At 40.3% G+C, this 24,254-nt stretch overlaps 1 protein-coding gene across 1 annotated transcript in view; it reads left to right on the forward strand.

Moving 5' to 3' along the window:
• LCLAT1 (lysocardiolipin acyltransferase 1) overlaps positions 1 to 22,843 on the forward strand; it is a 101,991-nt gene extending 79,148 nt beyond the window's left edge. Inside the window, exon 7 of the mRNA XM_071739868.1 lies at positions 18,826 to 22,843. Coding sequence (XP_071595969.1) covers positions 18,826 to 19,334 — 509 coding nt within the window. The 3' untranslated portion in view covers positions 19,335 to 22,843. The remainder of the gene's footprint in view (positions 1 to 18,825) is intronic.
• Positions 22,844 to 24,254: the final 1,411 nt, after the last annotated feature.

A 24,254-nucleotide genomic window follows, 5' to 3' on the forward strand; every position in this document is an offset into this window, starting at 1 on the left:
ATCAGTTAAGATCATGGTGATAGATGGTGGATGATGGATGGGAGACAGGAAACAACTTGTAGGAATTGCTGTATTGAAACACAGAACTTCAGTTTGGAAAAACAGCAACACAATTGTGAAACACACCCCCAATTCAAATTATAAATTAATGTTAACTTTTTTTTTTTTTTTTTTTGCTGGTTGAGAGTAATGAAAAATCTAAGGAACAATTCCAGGTGGGGGTTGGATTTTTTTTTTTTTTTTTTTTTAAAGATGGGCAATGCAAAATACAAATATGCAGGAGTTCCAGGTTATACACATCTAGACACAGCCATGCAGCCCCATTTTTGAGGCACTGTACTCTTTCTTGAGTATCTCCTGTTGACAACAGGAAGTGGGGTGTCTGTGGAGGTGTCAGAGCTGAACACTGCCTGGTTACAGAGGGTTTTCTTTCTCTCTGGAAGATTTTAATCTCAAAATCTGTAGTTGTTGCTGCTCTAGATAAATGAATGCATAAAGAGACTGGGGGGAGGAATTATAAAGTTCTGAAAACCACAGTTTTAGCACAACTTGAGTACATTGTTTTTTATTCTCACCTAGCTTAGAGTTGTTTGTGATAGGCATGTACTTATTCCATAACCTAATGATTTGGTGTTTTATTAGTGATGAAGAAATTTGGGTCTGAATGGAAGAGCTGCTTGCTGTCAGCTCTTACATCATGGGTTTTCATTTACTGTCCTTGGTAATCAGTTTCTTTTGCATGCTTTCTCATAATTGTTTCAATTCCTTGTTCTTTGTTTTTTTTATTCTTGTTCATCTTTACCATGGCACGATGCCTACCAGCTCAAGGATATTTTGCTGAAAAACTACACACACCACGTTCTCTTTGTCCTCTTCCCCCCCAGGCATTCATCCACAGAAATGGAGTAAAATGCCTCCACACCTGGAGTGAGGGGCAAGGGTGTGCTGCTCATTTTTGTTGCAGTTTGTAGGTTGGAGGTCCTCTTGGGTCCTTCACCATGTCAGAAAAGGAACAGCTGTGGTTCCATACATTTGGTTTTCCATCTGTTGGTAGCCAGGAAATTGTGAACATCCTTCTCAGATGTGGATCTTGCTGACATTATTCATGCCTTTGTCATCTTCCAGGCTGAAATATTACAATCCTTACTTGCAGCAAATGTTCATAGGCCTCTAGAGCATTCAGCTGGTGCATAGAAAGCAGTGGAATACTTCCTGAGTGGGTTTAATCAGCATGGGCTTGATTTTTTCTGATAGGTTTGAGCCCTTTAATTCTGTAATGAATTTACTGAAAGCTGTAGGTGTACTGTATCTGAAAACCAAGTCTTGGGAACACACTGAGTTCATGTCTGTTACTCTCCTCTGGCTACCTAACTTGTTCCAGATGCTGTTCTAGGCAATAGCAACTAATAGAGAAAAATGCTACTCTAGGCAATGGTAGAATAATGTAGAAAAAATGTTTCAACCCTTGGCCCAGAATTTATATGAACTACAAGAGAACACTGTTTTCCATATAATCTTGGTTTTTCATATTACCAATACAACAGTTGTGACATGCAAGTTGGGTCTCCTGCCATAAAAAAACAAGCCTGAGCCCTTATCTTGAGTTAGTGGGGTAACAGAGAGTGCTTATCCCCTTTGGTGGATAAAGAAAGAAGTTTACAGTATAGGTAGAAATATGGTATCTAAAGCAAAATCAATACTGACTCATTCTTTTAGTAAGAAATAATGAAGAGTAATTATATGTGTCCATTCAATGTGTATAGTAAAGACAGAAAATGAAATGCAGCTCTCTCAGTGGCATTTAGGAGCATGGGATTTATGATGTGCTGCAGTTCTTCATTTATTGTGTATTGTTTTCTCAATATATGGTGGTCTCACATTTCTATCACTGTACCTTAATGCATGGCATTCCTCTGGTGCCAGAACATCACTGTGAGCTATCAACAGGATACACTGGATTTACAGTTTCCTACTTTAACTTTGTAAGCCACAATTTTTCTGTGCATTTATAGATAAATGAGCACATATTGAAGTAAAAATTTTATATAGCAATCCCTGAAGCAACCAATACACAAGTTGTGGCATACTATACAATTAATGATAAAACTTAAGCTATGCATTTATGTTGAACTGCAAAAGGGCTGAAATCCTTTTTCTTAGTGTAAAATATTTCAAATCAAGCATTTATTATGCCTAGATTTGATAAAGCTACTTAGCAGCCTAGGCATGTTTGCACACAGCAGTATCTTCTCATTTAAATTCAATCACAGTTACAAAACAAGCCTGGCTTAGACTAGCTGAAGACACAAATGTAATTTCATCTCATTAGGCCACCTGGAAGCAGCAATCAGTGAGTAGTCCTGATGTCAGTGGTCTCTCTACTTCATTAAAATGTTAATTTCATGGCTTTAATTCCTTTTGTAAAACATGCTGTTTCAGGACACTATATGCAGATTTATTCTGAAGCAGACAAATCTGCATGACATATTCCTTTTTTAGTGCCTTAGGTTCCTTTGGATTTTTATTTTTAGACATTCCTATTTTTATAAACTGCTGTGAAAAGATGATCACCATAACAACCAAAAAGTAAATATTTGTTTAAATCAGCCCTTTGAGAATGTATACTTAAGAATCAGGAATTCAGGGAATTATGCGTTTAGTGATATTTTCCTCTGCTATTTCCTTTTTCAGTATTAAAAATGAGGCAGGTATTGTTACTGGCTAGCAATTTCAGACAGTGGATCATAAAGGGAAAGCATCATGTGGTGTAAGAAGCAGCTCCATAGATTAGCTGTAGCATCAACATTGTTAGTTGAGGTCCCACTGATGTCAGAACAAAATTATGGACTTCATCAGCTTTAGAATCTTTCCTTGATAATATGTATTTCCTTATCATTTAGTCATCTTCATCTTGCTTTAGAGGATATATTTCTGGCTTTATAGCATAATTCAAAATTTTATGCTATGTATTGAGTTCAGCCATTGGTAGTGGGAATGCATGTTGAGTACAGGAAAATAAGATAATTGTTAATATAGTCTTTTACTCTTTTACTGTATACAGTTATTTTTGAAGTGTCTGTGTTCTACTGTGTACTAGTTATGTTTTAGTATGTCTATGCTATCTCTAGATGTAATTTATAATTCTGATACAGAGTCTGGACTTCTTAAGACTGCTGCTTCTGCTGCCCAAATCTGCAGTACTGTCCTCAGCTGGGTGGCTCTAGTGACACATTTTGGTCTGGGCTGGTGACCAGACTCATCACTAGATCTTCCCACTCGATCTATCCCTGGCAGACACTGGCACTCTGGGCTCTGTGTGAGTCCCACTGAAGCCCCACTGGCAGGTACTACTCAGGCCTTTCTGTGAAGGACCCTGGATAATGTTAGATCTTGCTTGATGTTCACTTGGCTGAAGGTGACAAAGACCACCAAGTCCCAATCCAGCAAATAAATCTGCTTTTTTCCTAAACACTGGACACATCTGAAGTTTTCCCCCTGGCAGTCCCAGTTAGATTTTCCAGTGGCTAGCCCCAAGAGGATGCTCCTGGTAAGTAACTAGGAACAAACAGATAGTTAATTTAGCCTCATGAGTGCCCTGGGACTGCAGGAACAGCAGTGTAGATGGAGCTGTATCAGTCTACTGTTGAGTACATCTCTGCTAATTCACTTAAAGGTGAATAGAAATTCACTTAAAGGGAAATAGAAATACGCTGTGTAGTTGTAACTGAAGAATAACCAAAATAGCTTTCAAAGATGTGAATACAGTAAAGTTAGACAGCCTTCCAGATCTCCATCAGTTTCCTACTTCGGTTAGATAATTTACTTATTAGTCTAAAAGCACATTGGTACCTATTTTGTCACTCGTAGTGTCAAGGGAAAAGTTTTTGAAAGTCACTGAAGACAGATGAAATGTAGTCAATTAATTTCCTACGATGTTATTTCAGCATAGGCAGTCCCATAATTCAATGCACCAGTCAATTTAAAATACCAAAGTGTGCCAGGGTTTTACTCTATGGATAGAATTATTCATTTATGTCTGCAGTTGGTGAGAGTGGAGTATACTACAACAACTTCATAGACCGCAGGTTGATCTAGAAAATTATCTACAAAATGATACTCCATTTTGTAACCTCTCTCAGGCATCAGGTGTTACTGCAGCAGCATATTCACTCTTCTAAAACTGTCTTTTGACTTGACAAATATTATATCTTATAAAATAGTAAGAGTTTGTCATTTTGTGTGCAGCCCACTTAAACATTCAGAGCCTCAGTCCTGGACCAGGTTCTTTCTCTGTCATTCCTTCAGAGCAGAGATGTTGGTCCCTTTGCAGGTGGTCATGAGGGCTCTTGTCCTTTCCTTGCTGTCTGAAGCTGTCCACAGTTGTTGGCATCAACATGAGTGAGAATAGCAATCTTCACCTCAAATTAAGTCAAAATTGAGTCAAAATGTTGAGACTAGCAAGGCTGGATGTTGACTGTAGTGAACTGTGTTACGAACACAAGCATTTGAGGGAATTTATCAAGGTACTACTGAGGAACACAGAGGTTTCTGGGATGTGCCACTGTCATGTGTGTTTCCAGTGTCTGCTGTTCCTTCACACCTTGGAATCTCCCAATGGATGGGATTGTGGAGCAAGGACTACGTGATGCATTTTCTGCTTCCAATGGTAAGCCTTGAGGAGTAGCAATGTACAGATATTGTCAGGTAGTCTTGAGAGAAAGTATTTCTGAACTCGTGTTAGATACAGGAAAGTGTATTTATGGAAAACAGCTCAAAAGGATTTTCTGTTATGGTCATAGTTTCTCCCCTTAATTGTTGTTCTCTCAATGCACTGTATGAAATTTAGGGGGCTTCATTTTTCCCAAGTTAAAATATTTAAGGAAGTCAATTGTATGCTGACAGCAATGAACTTTTTAACTTGCGGGCCGCTTGTTTCTACAATTCCTCTGAAATAAATTGAACTAAGTTGATTATATTCATTGTGGCTTAGCTATGCACATATTCATATTTGTGTCAAAAAGCAGTCTTAAAAACATCAGTAATGACTGCTCTTAGAGCTTTCTATCATGCAGTGCCAACAGAGTTAAATGTTCCACTGGAGTTCAGAGATGGAAATTTATAAAAGCCCATACTTTCAAGAAAACAATTTCAGATTTCTGCTCAAATAGGCCTGTACAACAAGGATTCACATTTTCTCATGTGTGACTTCAGATGCCAGCATGGGATTGCCTTCTGATCTGTACAAAAAAAACCCAGACCACTGCAACCCATGTCTTTAACATGAAGGTACAATGCATAGGTTATGAGCCTAAATCTGCCCTTACTTGCCTTGAGGAAAGCTACACCTTTGGCTCAGTGTTGAGCCACTGTGTACTGGGATATTTGGTCTGTCTCAATCTCATTCTTGCAATACTGGGACCAGATCTGAAGGTGAACCACTGGTCCGTATCTGATTCTTCTGCTGTCCTTGAGGTGGGAATTCAGTTTTTACTTCTCAGGCTGGCAGACTAACAGCATCATGCATGTGGAAGTACAAAAAGATGGATAACCAGAATTCAGCTTCCATCTGGGCACAGGAATGAGTATTCAGGCACTTGCAATAGTCTTCCCTCATTTTCACTCACAGGATTGATTTTAGTATAATTTTTCTAAGTATCCCTATGAACAGAAGTAGTTGGAACAAAATCATTAGCAAATAATTTTTTTTCTAATGACAGATCTTTAAGTACTGTGCATTTAAAATGACTGCAACCTCTCATTCATCTGTAAAGGCCATGATGCAGTGTTTTCACTCATGTTCTGTAGCATACCTTTTACTTTTCCATGGCACTGGAATCACAGCTTCTGCTGTTACAGCCATCCTCACATCACCATTTAAACGTAACTGAGCTGCAGGTAGGGGTGTTGATCAGTGGTTCTAGAAACTACTGGCATAGGAGGCTCATCTGCTTTTGGACTTCCCCATGTCTGTGTTCTGCAGGGCACCACAGGGTGCAGGAGCAGCTCATTTTCCCTAGCACTTTACCAACAAAGGGAAGAAAACATAGAGGGTCAGCACAATGCTGTGTGCTTTGGCCCTGTGAAAGTGTGATGCAGGATAAACAGTGCATGTCCTTTACCTTGGTTTGAGTGAAGGAAGGGAGGTAGCAGCTAAACTATTTCATGGGGTGAGGGGGACACCACCCCAGTGCCATCGTGCAAACAAGAGGATGTTTGGTTTGACAAGAAAAAATGCTTGAGCAGCTTTCTTTCATGTGGTTTCCATATGGAAAGAAAAATAGGAGTCATTCATTTATGTACCATGGGTATCTGTAGGACCATAGCTTCCTAAAGAAATGCATCCTGACTGAGAGCAGCCAGCTGTACCTGCAGGCTGCAGGGAGGAAGGGCTGGAGAGAGTTTGCACTCATTGTTCTGCCCAAATTCCTCTCCTGCAGTGGAGCAAAGATGCATGTGCTACATGTGGTATCTCTGCATGAGGAGGATTCAGAGGCAGTTAGAACCTGCAGCTTTATGGTTTGTATCCACCAGAGGAGCTCCCCCAAGTAGCTGCAATAGCTTTTGGGTCTGATCCCCTGCTGTTAGGGAAGAAAGGAACTCTATAGTCATTATCTTTTTTAGAAATTTTAACCACAGTCTGTGAAGGGATGGGAGTGTTTTGTCTGACAAATATGTCGCTGTCTTTAATCAGCTGATTATAATAATCTTGGAAGTTTCAGTGTGCCTATTTTTCCCTCTTATTTTTTAATGTTGTGCTTTTTTTCAAATTTCCCTAATGAGCCCAGTGAAAAGCAATTGTTCTAAATAAATCATATGGGCTACAAAGCATTGTATCAACTACGTTTTCATTATACTTAAATTAGGCATTGCATTATTGAATTGCAGTCTTTTGCTTCTTCCTACTCTCAGCCTAATCCGGGAACAATCCTGGCTTTTTGTTAAATCCCTTTCCAATTAAGATGGCTCCCCCAAGTGGGCTGATTAAATTTAGTAAGATTTGTCCAGTCGTGTGTATTGTGGTCTGGTGGAAACTGCTTTAGCACCAGTGGAGTGGGAACATTAAGTTTTTATCTCAGAGCCAGCAGACATGGGTCTAGATGGCTGCATGCTCTTGTGTCAGAGTTTGCATGGTCCACAGTTTGCATGGTCCATCAGGACAGGGGAAAAAATATGGAAATTGAATTAGTAGTGTTAGAGTTGGTCTGTACATTAGTACAGTTGGTTAAGTACATTAAGGCTCTGTGTTGTTGACTAATTCACAACTAGGGCTTTTCTGCTTAGTTGAAGCCAAATTGCTTTTCTGCTCCAAACTGACTTCACTCAGTGAGATGTATAGGTGAGCTCATTTCTATGTAAGGAGGCCTCAGCTGCAAATTCAGATAATAAACCAGACCTTCCTGACATAAGTTCTTCTAGTGGCAGAGTTTGAAATATTTTTAGAGGAAAATCCTTGTCCTGAGTTTAAAACAAGGCGGAGCAAAAGTAGGTTTAATATCCATATCCATCAGAGAGAAGTTAAAAGCCTCACAATTACCTGTGTGCTGAAATTATGCCTTTTTGTCAGGCTGCTTACTTTGTGCACAGAAATGAAAACAAGCCACTGTTACCAAGAATGGCAATAGCACGAATCAGTGAGGCCTGAAATGCAGGAGATTGGCTCAGAATGACTGCAGAAGCACTCCATCCAAATATTTGAGGTGGCTGCTAGCAGGTATTTTTTCATCATCTAGTTCATATGCTATTTTTGGTGTACATTTTCATCCAGTGTTTTGATTTAATACAGGACATATTTATAATGCCAAATCTCTCAAAAGTTTGAATGCATTTTCAGTTTCTTCTCATGTATCCCAAATATAACAGTGCTGGGTATATCTTTTGTGTTGTGAGGAATCCAAATTGACACCTAAGTCCAGATTGCTTTTCCTGGGGCTGTTGAAAGCTGAACTAACCATAACTGATGCCTGGGACAGCTTGAAGAGAGCAGGGTTATAAAGCAAGTATCAGGTCACTGAACAGTTAAAGAGTGTTCTGTAGCAGTGGATTTTGGGTAGTGATAAACACAGATTGCAAAGTGTACTTGAATTACTATAGTGTTACTCATTAGTAGCCATCAAAAAAAAAGAAGAAAAATAGAACAAAGTAAGGAACAGAAGCTGGATTTTATATATGAATAACAGAAAATAGATGTAATACACTAGAAAACAAGAATAAAATCTCTTTTCTTTAGTACTGTCACAGATGGACAGTGGCTGGGCAGTGACTGATGCTCTCACTTATTCCCTCTTCCCTCCCAGAGGGAAAGGAATAAGGGAGAGAGAGACTAAAGTTGAAAAAACCTTGAGCAGGTAGAATGTGACCCATCATCTTGGCAAATGCTGTCCTTCTCTGGTGAGGAAACAAGGAAGAGTGGCAGTGGCATCTCACCCCAGCCAGAGAAAACCTCTTGGGAGCTGTTTTATAGTGAGCACCTTGGGAAGGAATATTGTGATTGGTTCATTTGGGCCACTTGACCTATCCTCTCCTCATTACAGCTGCAACATCAACAGGCTGGCAGCTGCTGGTGCTGTTCTGGGCAAGGTTTTTCTATCCTGGTCCTCCCAAACCAGGACAAGGAGTCATCATTTATTAAGTTACTGCTACTGTGTCAAAAATATGTTGAATGGTGTTAGGCTATTCCTAGTACATTTCTTACCACTGGCATGAACTGCCTGATGAAAGTGGAAAGTCTATGGCATTTCTGAGGAGATAGGATGCACTTTTATCAGTTGATTACTTGACAAATATTGCCACAACTACTTCCTTCTGAATGTCAGTGGTGAATTATTTTTCTCTGTTCCTCAAAGTGTCTCACACTAGCTTTGTAATGATATCACAACAGAGAAGACTCAAATGAAGTTGCATAGGCAATCTGCAGAGCAGCTGAGATCTAAGATTTGCTCTAAAACAAGTTGAAGATTATTAAAAACATTGTGGAAATTGTGAGAAAATCCCTACCCTACATCCTGGAAAACTCTAGAATTATTTTTTGAAAAGGGTGTAAACAGTGATTTGGGAAAAACTGGGGGAAGTAACATTAATTGCATGAAAAGGAAGGGTAGCCCCAATGTAATTTTATTTTAATTGGCATGCTGAAAGAAAACATGGATTTGTGCTACAGAATGGCAATTCATACATTCTGCTGCTCTTTGTATCTTTAAAAATGTAGCAGTTTTTTAAAAAATCCCAGGTTTTAAGCCATCTGCATTGTTTACATATCAGTAATATTCTGCATTCTTGAGCATCATTGGTGTGGCAGTTGTGTATGGATCATAGATTCATAGAATGGATTAGCTTGGAAAGGCCCTTAGAGATCATCTACTCCAGCCTCCCTCTCATGCCTCTCAACTAGACAAGGTTGCTCAAAGACTCATCCAGGCTGAGCTTGAACACCTCCAGGTAGGTGTAAACTCTGTTCCAGAGTGTTTTGTTTTACTGTCAACTCACTGAGGCCAGTCAGAAATGACAGTGGAAACTGCAGATCTAACAGCTGAGTTCTGGCAGAACTGGAGTGTTTTGAATAGGGATTTATTTTGTCTTGTAAAGAATGTTGCTTAATTCCATCTGCATCAGAAGAGAGATTGTTAATCCAGGGGAAGAGCAAAGAAAGGTACATGGGTGGATTAGTTCTTTCTCAGATTCCCAGTGATTTCAGATGCCCAACAAGTACCAGAGGAATAAGATGGGTAGTCTATTATATTAATAGAAAAATACAAACTTGAGCTGGTTATACATGCTTTGTGTTTGTGTGCATGTATGATTTACTTCAAGGATATTTGATATCCTATTGGATGACTACTTTAACTTTCTTTGTAAAAGTTTAAAAAAATTAGCCATTTCCTAATTTACATAAATCTGCCTTTCTAGAAAGACATTTTACCATGACAAGGTAAAGCACAAGTGATGTTAAAGATTTTTTTAAAAGAATTTCACTGCAGTATAGTAAATTATTTTTATTTCAAGCATAATTGCGATTTTCATCTAAATTTGCTGGCTGTTAGAGCTTAGTGGAGTTGGAGAGTTGCATGATATATTTGTGATTGTGTGAAGTACCACTTTTCTGGGTCAGTTAACTATTGTATAAGCCTAGAAACAATGTTTTTTGCTTCCTAACACATAGCATACCCATGAAAACCAAATCCCATATGTCAATGCAGAGCAGACATGTAGTACAGGAAGAAGAAATGGGAGTGAGCAGCTCTTCAGGTGGAAGAAGAAACAGCATTTTTGTTACCTGAATTTTATAAATCTAGTTTGGGAATCATAAAGAGTGGTGAATCAATTATGCCTGGTTGCCTGGTTATCCCTAATGGCTGAAAATAACTTGTTCCAATGCTTTTATCCCTTCTCTCAAGGTATTTAGTATTTTATTTATATCTCAACCAGCTTTTGATTTGTGATTTCCCCTCAGAGCTGGGAAGGGAAGACTGAAGGGCAGCAGCCCCCAGGCAGTCTTGCAGATGGAGCTATCTCCTCACGTTCCCCTTAACCATGGCTGGGTCCCCCCTCTCCCCTGCACACCCTTCCCTCACCTGCTGAGAGATTCCTCTTTCAAACAAGCAAACTCAGTTCTTGAAGTCTCTAATCAGTTTGTGTTGACACCTGTACCCACACAGTGTCATGTTCCAGATGAAGTGGCTGTGGCTTTGGTAACAGCTGGGTCAGAGGACTGACATCTGGGGAGATGGTAAGATAGGGTTGTATCTGTAAAGCCTTAATGAAGGTTGTAAAGAATTGTGAAATGTGTAAAAATCCAGCATCTCAACCCATACTTGTAGTTTGTCCCCAAAGTGTGGCTGTGCAAATAATGCTAGCAGTAGTGTTGAGCTAAATCTGTATTTCACTTCAGCTTGACATGACTAAGTATTTTTGTACAGTTTAATCTACAAGCTAAGCATTAGTTAATCACTTAATATATATCCTTTGCTTGCAGATCAGGATAATACACTTCTTGATCCTGTCTTAGCTTCCCCACAGTACAGATTCTCATAGAATAACTGAACTACACCATGTCTTCCTTCTTATATTCATTAACTTTGATTTCTTTGGGAGAGGAGGGAGCTGGCAGGTGTGTGTGCTGAAGGAAAGAGCCTCCGTCCCATCCATATAGAAAAGAGAGATGTCTACTCCTGCTAGTGTAGGAACACTGGTTTATAGTCTTGCAAGGAACCACTCAATCTGTAAGAAATATTTAAGTTGATTAGATTTTATTGGCTTTACAAGTTCATTGTAGTGATGCTGAAGATTTAGCACAACACAGGATATCTGTCTTGCAACATCCCATGACAAAACCAAAACCATTCTGTATAAGCTCTTGTGGCCTGTGTTACTCAGGAGACCAGATTAAATGATGACAACATTCCAGTCTGATCTTAAATTACAGAAGTGAGGTTATTTACAGAGATTTCAAAGCCACAGCTGATTTTCCTCTCTCACACCAACAACTTCAGTTAGTGGTTTTGTTTAACACATCAATGAGATGTGTCATCAGGATGCAAAACTATATGATTTAAAGGTATTTTACAGAAGAATTAAGTACATGTAATGATTGATGATAGGTATGAATATAAGTTTTGACATGATGGAGGTACCTTGTAGGGGATTCTTTCTCCTCTATGCAGCACCCAGAGCCCAGCTCTTTCCTGCAGGGGAGCAGAAAGCAGCCAGAGCAGTATCTTCACCAGGCTCCCAACCTCAAGGACAAGAGGTGAAGTTTCCTTATCACCTTCATGTCATCAGGTGGAAGGTCCTTCTCTCTCCTTGTATCACAGCACCTGTGGAAAATTGGATAGTAAAATAATTGGTATGCAGGATCATTCTCCTCTGTTAATCGAGGCCAGCATTATCATTCTGTCTTTTTGTTTGTGTGCTTGTTTGTTTATTTGATTACTACACTTACCCAAAAAAGATTTCCAATTACTACTGAGTTGAAAATTATTTAGATTGACCCTGGCTGATGCGACTGCTTTAAAGAGGGCTGACTGAAATTTTAAATCTTCACGAGGATGATACTTCTGAGGAAGGGCTGTAAATCTTTGAAGCTGCTCCATCCTGATACTGTGTTGTCAAAGACAAATTACTCAGATCTCAGGAGCCAAGAAAGTAATATTTCCTGGTATGCAGTTTTAGGTGGGTTTTGTTTCAATGTGCAAAAAATGTGTCTTTGTCTCAAAGCTAATGTATGATACTCACATATATTAGCAGAAGTATTTTTGTTCTACTTGTTTCCATATCTGTTTTGATTATGTTGCTGATGAGTTTATTTACAGAAATGCCAAGCCTTCTTCTACCAGGTTTCCTAAGGAAATCTATTTAAAGTTGAGGATAATAAAAGATGTATGGGGGAGCTAAAACCAGTGTTTTATGGAAGCCCAGAGCAGTTTGAAGCCCTTGGAGCTGTGTGATGAAGGTATGATGCTTTGCAGGAGGAAGCAGTTATAGTTATCTTGTGGTGGAAAGTGGAGTGACCAAGGGTCTCACATACTGGTCCCACTTTTCACAGAACAGCACATTTTGAGGTGATTGCAAATATTTTGTTGTGAGAGCATCTCAGTGTAGCTTTTCTGGCTCAACAAATCATCAGTGTGCTATTCTGTAATGTACTGTGGTTACGAATAAAATCTCTGCTGGAAGGGACTGCGTGATCCTCACATGATTTAAAGTAATGTCAATGATAACTAAAGTAAGACAAGTTCTGGCTGCTGAGATCCTTGATAGGGGTGGAAATGGGTAATAGCCACTACTGTCAATGCTGAGGACACTTGACTGCCTGTTCACCTTCCAGGCTGCTGAGAGTCTATGTAATTCATTGTATGGATTTCCATGAGGCCCATCCTCATTTTTGGCTCACTGATGGTCATTTTGGCTTTAAGAGCTTCTGTTCTGAATCATCATTTTGGCCCTCAATTTGCTGCTTATGTATTCAGTCCTGAATATGAGCATGAAAGCATCCTTGTCACTGACATGAATCATAACTGAGGAACAAGCAGTACTCAAGCTTCCAAGCAATGCTGATATCAGAGAGGATGGGTCCTGCCAGCCAGCCTGCCAGCACTGGGACTGTGTTGTGGTGCTGAGCATCACTTCTGGGGGTTTTCACCAACTGCAGCTGTCTTGCCATATTTTTTTGCAAATGTGTTTGATAGAAGCTGAAGATAGTTTAAGCCTGCCTTAAACTACTCAGGATGATTTTTTTCTCCCTAAAATTAAAATACTGTGCAGACATGATATTACTGAGCACACACAGACAAATAAAGGTAATTTTCAATTTACCTGTGACATCTTCATTTTGAACCTATTAAGAGGCTCTTGGTTGTAAGATTTTATAATAGGGAGTGAGATTAGAGGTTTGCCTGTGCACATACAAAGGAGCACAGAAACAAAAGGGCATCAGGAAAAGCCCAGAACCCATATGGAGAAACAGAGCCCCTACACCAGTAACTCTGAGGTCTGTCAGAGGGGAGACATTGGCCCATGGGCCAGGGGTGACACCCATTAGAGTGAGTCAATGGGAGTGGCTCCCATACATCACCTTGCAGACTGGGGAGGGCTGGGGGCTAATCCTTGCAGGGCTTTGGGACCTGTTAGGGGATGCCCAAGAAGAGCATTTGGGGATGATACAGAATTTATTACGGAAAATTTAAGGGAGGAATCAAAAGTGGGGAAAGGGATGATTCAAGATGGCTTGGGAGGAACAAGTTTGAGAAAACAGAGGAATAAGGAGTAAAGGGGCTGTTCCTATGTAAATGGGGCTGGTCGGTACATTTACCTGGCTATGCTTTTCACTCAGTCAGTCCAGTATTTCCTATCTTCTCATTGAATCCCATTTTTAACTATTTTCCTGGGTGAGGGGACCTGGTGGGTGCATGTCTGGAGGTACAAGTGTCAGCAACTGGAGATACCATGATCCATGTCTATCACGTGGGTGCAGTATATCAGTGTGGGATGGGTCACAACTATTGAGCAGAATTAGCAGGTAAGGAGGTCAAGAGACTCGGGAGTCAGGTATCAAACTGGCCATTAGTCTTGGTCAGATACTGGGTAAGTCAGATGGTCAGAGTTTGGCTACTGGAGGGACTGCAAGGTCCAAAGCAGTGGCTGAGAAGACTATAGGATCTGATGCCACCTGAAACCAGTTTGTATGTTTGTCTGACTCTGCATGAGGTAGCTGGAGAGGAATCAAAGCTACAGAGTGTTCCTTTGTGTCTAAGGCAAATTTACTGGATGGATTCACAGTGCATGTAGGTCCATACAAGAGGTCTGTACCAGCCACTGGAGAGGGACTGCAGGCCTAGGACCTGCTGTGTCCAGGTGCCACCACCTGGGAAAACCAAGGACCCAGGCCCAGCACAGACTGTCTATGGCCAGTTCCCACTGACAGACCTTTATCCCAATCAGCCAGAGAGGGGAACATTGTGAGGCCATTTTGAGTGCTATGCATATTCATCCATGACTGTACATTATACCTGTGTATTTGTTTGTACACTGGGAATGTATTTACAGACTTCCTCCTAGCTGGGGCAGGGGTTGCAGCAACCTCACCTCTACTGGGCTACAAGGTGCTGCAACTTCTAACATAGAATAAAAATTGTGATGGAGCAACTGTTGTAGCTAGGGAAAAAAATGTCCCAGTTTGTTCTTGGAGCTGATTTTGAAAGGAATGTGTCTTTCTCTGCTGCTGTTACTTTGATCATGGGCCTGGTAAGTTCTTCCTCTGCCACATCTGAGTGCAATGCCCAAAGCAGCCAGCTGTGCATTGGGATCACTTGAAGTAATGTCTTGTTTTAACAGAACCTGGAATATAAATAACTTTGATTGGAGCACAGGAAGTTTAAAAAGAAGAAGGAATAGTGCTTTTGAGGCATCTTGTCATAACAAAATGGAGGCTACGACATGGATTAATCGTCATCTGCATGTTATGCAGTTTCTAGCCACCTAACAATTACAAATAAACTTTATATTCACTCCTGAGCACTGTAGTAAGCTTTCCTTTTCCAAGATGTTTTAATAAAGCAGGGGATACAATATTGTTCATGGGCATGAAGGATATATGGTTCTACTACTGAAAAAGAAATTCATAAAAGTGAAGCTACTGAAACTGGTGTTTCTTTGTCCTCAGGAGCTGGGGTACCTGCCTGATTTTTTAGCCTTAATGGCAGTTTCTTAGCTTAATTAGATTTAAGTTCAAAACTGTCAACATTATTTGATTTCCTCTGTCCTTCATTCCTTCTCCAATGGAATGTGGATACATGCAGGATAAGGAAGATCCCTCAGATGTCACTAGAAGCATTGCAAAAAAGTGTTTTGTCCACCTACAGCTTTTCTGAACCATAAACAAATACATTTACTTCATTTTTGACCCACTAGAGAGAGAGAATGATGTGCCTTCCCTTAGGGCAATTTCTTCTTACAGAAGAAAAACCAAGTAGTTTTTTTAAGCAGATTTTAAAAATTCAGGCAGAAAAAGTATCTTAAAATCAGTAGCTGCCCTGTAGATCCTCTTCATTGAGGATCACTGTCTCTTACTGGTTGACTAGTGTCTTGCTTTTAATCTGAAATGTGTGCTGTTAGATATTTCCAGACTGCAGAGAGAACAAGCTTAAGTTTAGAGGGAAACAGAGACAGTAAAGATGTTCTAGCCAAGAATGCAGGTTCCAAACTGCCTGATTAAACGTGGCCTAAGGGAATTTTGTGTCAAAATGGTCTACCTGTTCACAAATGGCCTACCTTCCTCTGCTGCTGTAACTTTTTGTCTTTTCATGAGATGCACTTGTACCATGGCTGGCAGTGATGCATTGACCCTCTCCATATTAGAAGATCCACTGCTCAAGCAGCAGGGAATATGCAGAACCTTTTCTGTTCAAGTGTGCAGTGTGGGTCCTGCATGTAACACTTACCTGGGCATGCATCTTTCAACATCTGTAGAAAACTGATTGAAGCTGGTCCTTTCCACATGCTTGTCTGGCTAGGAAATTCAACCTTCAGGCTGCCATTTCTGTGGAGTTTTTAAGTATGTATATCACACACAAGGGTCCTGTTGAGAAAGGCTCTAATCCTCTTGCATGTGAAACCTGGTATTCTTCTTGTCTCTTTTTCTGATGTTCCTGTGCTTTCATATATGCTAAATCTACCTTTGAAATTTCACTTCTTCTTGTGTAAAATATACTTTAACAGGTGTACCTTGCAGCTGGGAATTATGAGGTACTGGTTGAAGTTGAACACCATGAGCAGTTGATGTAATCACCCTTTGCCTCAGTTTGCCCATTTGTAAGGCAAAAAAAGTCCACCTTCCTGTACTCACATATTTGAGCTTTGTTCTGGGTAACTGGATAACTACTTTAAAAGCCATAATGTCATGTAGACCTTCTACAGTTGGCATGAAGCCCTGCTGGAAGGTATCTGTCTAGGGATAGACAGATATCCAAATAGATATTTGTCTGTAGATAGATAAATCCATGGGTAAGGAGTAGAGGCTTCCCTTTTTTGCTCAGGAATTCACAGGCGGAAATAAATCTGTGCTGAAGGGATCAGACGAGCTGTGTGGATGCAGAGAGTTCTGCCGAGTTCTACCAGTCCCTCTTTCAGAGTCAGAAAATCTGTACCTTAAGCAAAAGTTATGATTTGTTGCCTGTGGTCAATGTGCCAGTGATCCTTAGGTGTAAAGCCTTAATTTTTCAAGAATATTTGCATGTAATGGCAGACTGTTTAACTGCAAAGGCACAAGTGACTGCAAGATGGGTGAGGAACTCACGTAGCCAAAAACTCTTTTCATAGAACACTTTTTTTTCATACAAAGATCTCAGGAAGGATGAGCTTTTTTGGCCTTCCTCTTGAGGTTTTATGTGCCAGTAATACCTGGGGAGCTATGGAGGACTGGGAGGAAGACAGGTTATAAGAGGTGGGCAAGGAACTAGGGGATGTCTGTCCTGTAGGATGACAATTCCTTCTGATGGCAGAAATATTTGGAGAATGAGGAGGAAAATGCAAGTTGTTCTCAAAATTAAAATGGTTTATGCTAAGGTCCAGCATGCTTGCAACAGGGGTTTGTAAAACAATCCGTTTTGTCATCTCTTGGAAGGAGTTAAGACAGGTTTTACCTGTGCAGAATACAGTGGTTCTGTGCTTAGATAGGATGGTATCCCATAGCTACACAAAACTGGAATATTGAGTGTTGCTCTTATAGACCTCCTAGGAGCCATATATAGCTCTGTAAAAAAAAAGAAGTAAACTGCCACAAAATTGTTCAGGATAGAGATTGTCTATCCTGAAGGTTATAAGCACGGTTATAAAATACTCTTAAAGACTGAGTAGGGCTTCTCCCTCTCTTGTGATACTTGGAGTAGAACTTCAGAGACATTATTCTGTACATGGCCTTTTAGAGTAGCTTTCTGTTCTGCCACTGTCATTTTTTGAGCTGCATGGGAATGCCAAAATGACAAGGAAGGGGAGCAAATGAAAAGGGGAAGTGCGGCTAAAGAGTAGGTCTTGATCATCTTTTTGAGAAGTTACATCATATGTGATAACAAAAGTCTTCAATTGCTGCAACTGGAGACAGCTTTTAGTCTCCAAATCTATTTTGCCTGGAGACAGCCAGCCAAATAAAAACAGTGGGATAAATCACTGCTGGCAGAATTTAACAGTTATGCAACATCCAGTACACCATGTGCCTATTTTTAGATTAGTTTTATGCTGGCAGAATTTAGTTTATGAAATCTAAAAAGAATGTCTGGTCAGAGGGGCCAGGGGATAAAGAGGGTATTTAGAAACTGCAAAATGTAAAAACATTTCATATGGAGATGCACTAGCAAACCCCGATTTGGCAATTCTGATACCCAAAAATAGAGGGGTCTTTTATCATTATCTCCTTGAATTTCTAATCTGCAATTGCTTTTTACATGGTTAACTAGATTCACTTTGCCCAGTTAGCTAACTGAATGTTTTTTAATAAAGTTGGGCTTCTCCACCATTTATGCTGTACTCTCTTTGCCAGAGGTGGGATGCAGCAAGCAGCAGCTCACCTCCTTACAGTTCTGGGTATCATAGAATCACAGAACAGTTTGAGCTGAAGGGGATCTTAAAGATCATCTAGTTCCAAGCACACTGCCAAGAGCAGGGACACCTTCCACAAGACAAGGTTCTCAAAGCCTCATCCAACTTGGCATTGAATGTTTCCAGGAAAGGGGCACACAATTCCTGTGTTCTGCAAAGTTGGCTGAACTATAGAGACAGTCCTCATCCTTTGTGAGATGCCCTGGATGTAATGACCTGCTGATATTTAACTGATATCAGCTGATAGCTGATGTGTCACTTATGTTTTCTCAGTCTGCAGAGATCAGGTTTGTGTGTGCTGGTTGCTTTGGATCAAACTGCATCTTTTTTGGTGTTCACAGGAATAACAATTGTATTTCATCAGTTAAAAGCAATTTCAGCTTGAAGCACAGGTTTCAATAACTGAAGATCAGTCTCACATAATGTGTTATTTATCCAAGATCAGATGTTCATTTTCACTCCTTTAAATCTGACTTTATCCTCACTGTCACAATTCTACATTAGTTTGTACTGTGTATAATTTTGTTCCCAAAGATTTTTGCTCAGATTCAGAACAAGTAATGACTGGGAAAAGTTTGATCTTTCAGCCTTCAGAGATGCTAGCAGATAAAAGATCCTCTTTGGGAAATCTTTGGGATTTCTGCCACAATTTGGACATTTTTCAATCATGCCTTGAAGCGATCATGCTCTGACCACTGCGTGATCTGTATTAATCTTTTTTTCTCCAAACTTTGCTTCTAGGTGACAATCTTGATGCTATTCATGACATAACTGTGGCATATCCCCAAAACATTCCTCAGACAGAGAAGCACCTTTTGAATGGAAACTTCCCAAAGGAGATTCACTTCCATGTCCAGAGGTATTCCATAGAGACAATTCCCACGTCTAAGGAGGAGCTGCAGCTTTGGTGCCAGAAACGTTGGGAGGAGAAAGAGGAAAGACTCCGACACTTCTATGAAGGTGAAAAATGCTTCAGTGTGACAGAGCAAGGCACTATTCCACCGTGTAAATCTGAGCTCAGGGTTCTTGTGGTTAAGTGCATCTCACTCCTGTATTGGACAGTGTTCCCACTGGGTATGCTTGCACTGCTGTACCTGTACAGCTCTGTACGATGGTATTTTGCAGCCATGATCATCATCTTTGTTGTACAGCAAAAGATATTTGGTGGGCTGGAACTGATTGAACTCGCTTGTCATCGATATTTTAAAAAGCAACAGAAAGTTCCCGTTGCTAAAATAAAAAACAAATAGTTCTGGAGCAGAAAAAGATGTAAAAATGGGTGGGTTTGAGATGTCCTGCAAGCCTCATGCACAGGGGAAAATTTTCATGTGAGAATTGTCTTTTCTTATCACTATTGTTAGACATTTGCACTTGATTCTGTGAAGAGAAAGAAAAATGTTAGTTGTTACCACATGTGAAAATGGTAATTTTTATCTCTGAATGTAATTTCAACACTGCTCTTGCAAGGAGCTAGCAACTGCTTTCTTCTGTAGTTAAGAAACAAATTGCTGGATTATTGAACAAACATAAGGATGTTAATAAATGTGACATACTCTGAACTTCCATGTAGAAACCCAAACTGTCCAGCTAGGAGAGACAGATGTATGATTTATGTATAATCACATTATCATAGTGTAAGCACCAGACCTGGAAAGCTGCTAAGTTTAACAATGTTTTGATAGTAGGTGTAATTTGGGGGAGAAGTTGTTCTGTTTCTTTTTTCTATTTCAAATATTCAAACTTATTTTAAAATTATATTTTCACATAAACTTTTCCAAACACTACTGCATCTACTCAACTCAGAAGGATTTCTAAGCCTTCAAGTCTTGTGTTGTAGTACAGAAAACAGTCCTAGCTCTTCCTCCATTGTTTAATAGACTTTTGCAGATACATTTTGATTTCTCACTGTTTTGTACTCTTTTGGTTTCCCTGCTAGCTGTGGGAAACTCATTCCTACAGTAGTATGGATTGCTGCAGGATAGGGTGCCTGCATTTTTGTTGTTTCATTGGTGTTTTGTTCTGGTAGAGACAAAAATGTCTGTGACTAGCTGGCAAATGTTTTTTCGAAAGAAATGCTTGTAGGCTTTGTTTAATTGATAACATTTTTTTAAAAGCTTTTTTTTTTGAAGCATTGATTTTGGTTTTCACATCGCTACCTGGGGTACTTCACGTGTCCATGGAGATAAGCAGAAGACTTCTTGTTCTGTCACTGTCAGCCAGACCTGCTGAGATGCATCTGAGGCAGTGGTTGTCTCCGTATTGGTAAGAGATGGGGTTCAGACACCATAGCACAGGGAAATTGAGTTACATCTTCCCTTTGCTGTATTCATTTGATGGCTCAATAACATCATTCCTTTTCCAACCACCTTTGTGATTTTTGGGGGTTCTTTGGGAGCTCCCTCTTTAACACCTCCGGGTATTTTCACGACATACAGGAAACCTGAAGGATTAAACTCTGTCAAGGCACAAGTGTATTCCTTGTATGAAATACAAGTAATGGTCATGCGCACGTAGTAAAAGACATTGCTAGCACTTAGAAGACACTTCAGGTTAGATGTATTTTTCAGCCTCAAAAATGTTAAATCACTTGATCTTTGTATTGCTGCAGAACCTTCCTGACTGACTAAATATTTGTTGTTTATTGCATGAAGGCTTGTTTGAGCTAAGTCAAGATGGCCTGGCTCTGGATGTTGAACGGCACTGCCATGAAATGTGAAAGTGCAGAATGCAAAATCTGTCTTACACTGTGCTGCAGATCACAACCTTTGGATCATAATGGTGGACTCATCTGTTTCCTTCCAAATTGCAACACTAAGTGTGTTGTCTAATGTGTTTATATCAAAGGCTGTTTTTTGAAAGACTCACGAGCCTCTCTTCAACCGTCCCTTGCAAGGTGAACAAGTATTTTTTAAATCTACCCTTAGAATAATTGATTGCTTATTATGCAGAAAGTACTTGAAGCCATTTGTTTTAGTCTAATTTTTTAAATCCCCTTTTTCTTCTAAATAAATGAAACTAGGTTTATGTTTAAGGTTATGTTACTTAATTATTCTTTTTATTTTTTATGTTTGAGTACCTGAAGAACGCTAATTGCTGTTTCATTATCAGAAGTGGAAGGAAGTTCTTTCTGCACGATGATGACTTTTTTTAGTAGAAATCTGTGATGCCAGAAGTATGGTTGCAGCTTAAATACACCTAGCCTGGTTTTATTCCTCCTAATATTCTTCTTTTGTGCAGTTCCCTGCACATCCAGGTAACCAGTCACAAGGGAAAACTTAAAAACCTCATTTATGGTGAAAGCGGAGGAGAACTAAAGAGTTCCTGTAGTGTCTCCTGAGCCACAGGTGTGCTTTCACCCCAGGAGTAACCATGGTTAAGCTACTCCTTATAGCAAGGTTATAAGGTAAAGTTTTGTAAGGTTATACAATAGCCTTAACACAGACTTCAGGAATGACTTTGGAGGACAAGTTATACATGTTGGTGACATTAATACCAGCTGTGCCTTCCTTGGTCATTCAAAGGACATTGTGGTGTCATCAAATGTATCTGAATCAACAGTCTGAGTCTGGGTCATGGAGCAGTGGAAGATTTATAATACCTTTTATGTCTGTGTGTGATTCAGGCTCTGAAAACGAAATCACATGCAGTCCACTGTTGACACTTTCTAAGAGTTTTCTCCCAGCTGGAGCCAAACACATAGCCCAGTGCAGTTTGGTAAATATTCTTCAAATCTGTAAGTCATTCTCCTCTCCAATGTATTTTGAGATCAAAGAGGAAGAGTAATCCTCTTGTCAGCTGGAAATGTCAGGGTTAAATGCCTGACTCCATCGTGCTGGGGGGAGCACATGGAAAGCAAAGAATCCCCCTCTCACAAGGAAGGGTGTTGGCGTTGTGATTGTTGTGCATCAGATGTGCATCATTTTCCATCCCATATAAAAATGTGAGATGGGTAAAAATTCAAATAAAAAGCTTTGTGGATATAGAAGCTTCTTTGTTTAAAAAGTGGTTAGGAAACTCAGAAGGTTCTAATATTTGGATTTCTCAGAGACTGTTCTTACCCTGTTCCCATGTTTGCACCACACTGAGATGGCATTTGGGGACATGGTTTAGTGGTAGACTTGGCAGTTTTAGGCTTATGGTTGGACTTGATCTTTCAGCCTCAATGATTCTGTGATTCTGTGCTGGATAAATAAGTGAAGTGTTTTCAGTGCTGCTAGGTTAAAGGTGCTAGTGCACCAGGAATCACACACACCCCTTTTTTGTGGGACACATTGACTCTGAGACTTACTCATTAGCACATTTCTCATGGCTCAGCTTTATGTTGAGATCAGTGATGTGCTTTAAGGATAGTTCTCATTTGCTCAATCAAATGTTTCCTCATCAGCATCAGGGTTTTTTTTAATTCTTTGCTCAAAGCAGAAGGTTGACATCCCCCATCCATGTGTATCAGCAAGCTCATTTGGGTTGCATGATGTCAGACCAAGAGATTCTGCTCTTGGTGTCAAAGCTGCAAGGCCTGAAGCTGGTCTGTCATAAAAATGTATGTCTTAGTTTTGTGCTTTGCATCAATCTGTGTTGTTTAGAAACAATACATGTTTTTCTAACTTGATTTTATATGTACACTCTGGGAAAGAAAACACCAGGGTACTAGAAACCTAAAGAAAGCCTTAGTTTTCAGAGTTCACCGATTATATTAGAATGTTTTGACCGTGTACCACTTACTCCAGAACAACAATAAAGACCTGAAGCACCTGTTAAATTTTTCTGGGTTTACTGTGTGGAATATTCTGTATGCACTCGTACAGGACAAACCTTGTCTTCAATCACACCACTGTCTGTCTTGGGCAGACTGGTGTTTGTCTGAGTGACCCATGGTTTGGGGCTGCTGGGGTGGTATGTTTCCTTTCTTCCCATGGAAGGCAGGAAGGGGGTGGCTAGCTGAACCCTCCCATCTAGCCTCCATGTAAAGGGATCTACAAACCTTTGATCATGCAAGAGGCACAGCTTGGTTTTAGCCTTGCTCTGCTGCTCCACGAGTGTTGCAAAAGAAGAAGCTGTGGTTTGAAAGAGTATCCTAGGTAACAGTACGTAGGTGAGTCCTCTGTTTCATATATCCTCTTACCACCTGTGTAATTACTTAAAATAAAAAAGTGATCCAGGTCACAGTTCACTTTCATAAAGGACCTGTCTTTAATGCAACTTGAGATAACAAACTCCTTGATAATTTCTCCATTGTGCAAATGTTAATCTGGCATGGAAGTGCAAGGGCAATAACCTTGCCATGACCACTGCACTCCAAAGCAGACTGCAGACTTCAGAGGAGTTGGGGATATCATCCTCTGGAACTCACTGTAGAATGGAAGACAGGAGGAGGATCTCCACCAGAGATATAAAGCCAAACCCCAGTAATATGTAGTATGGGTGCTCTTTATGCTCAGAAATTCAGCACAGCAAATGCAAGAGGCACACTTATCATCTGAGATAGCTAAAGACTTTGACCAAACCTTACCTGTGTCAAACTGAGCCTGAAGTACCTGCTCCAGGATAAGGGCAGCTGTGAGCCAGGATTTGACATATCCCATACACTGGTTAAGCTCTCAGCACTTCAGCTCTTTAATCCTGAATAGAGCCATGGAGCAGATACTGAGTATTCACGAGAAGGAAATGTGCCTTCTGGTTGTCCAGTCTTAGTGTAACAATTCCTGTTGGCTTTGACAGGTGGCTGTCAGGGCTTCTGAAGAAGCCCAGGCAGATTTCACAGCAAGCTGGTCCATGTTTGATTAATATTCTTGCAGACTTTAGATGGGATTCAGTCCCATCTCACTGAGCAGCTGTGATTTTCATCTGAGAACAGGGAAGAAAACAGTTTGCTGTTGCTCAGAAGTCATCCTTGACATCAACCAACCAACCTAGTTGAGTGGTGGACACTACAGAGAGGAACTATTAGACTGGTCCAGCCCAACCACAGCAGCAGCAGGGATGACATTTCTCACTTGCATGCCAGCATGCAGGTATCCTTCCTGTGGTGTCCAGCACCAGCTCTTCTGGTGCCTTCTTCTGCCACGTGGGGCTGCAGCCTTATTTCTGACAAGCTCCTCAGAGTGAATTGTTTCAGGTCCTCCCCTCATGCAGTGTCTTCATCTAGGACATCTCCCCCATTATTTTTTATC

The sequence above is a fragment of the Heliangelus exortis genome, chromosome 3 (genome assembly GCF_036169615.1).
Source record: "Heliangelus exortis chromosome 3, bHelExo1.hap1, whole genome shotgun sequence".
NCBI classification, from domain to species: domain Eukaryota; kingdom Metazoa; phylum Chordata; class Aves; order Apodiformes; family Trochilidae; genus Heliangelus; species Heliangelus exortis.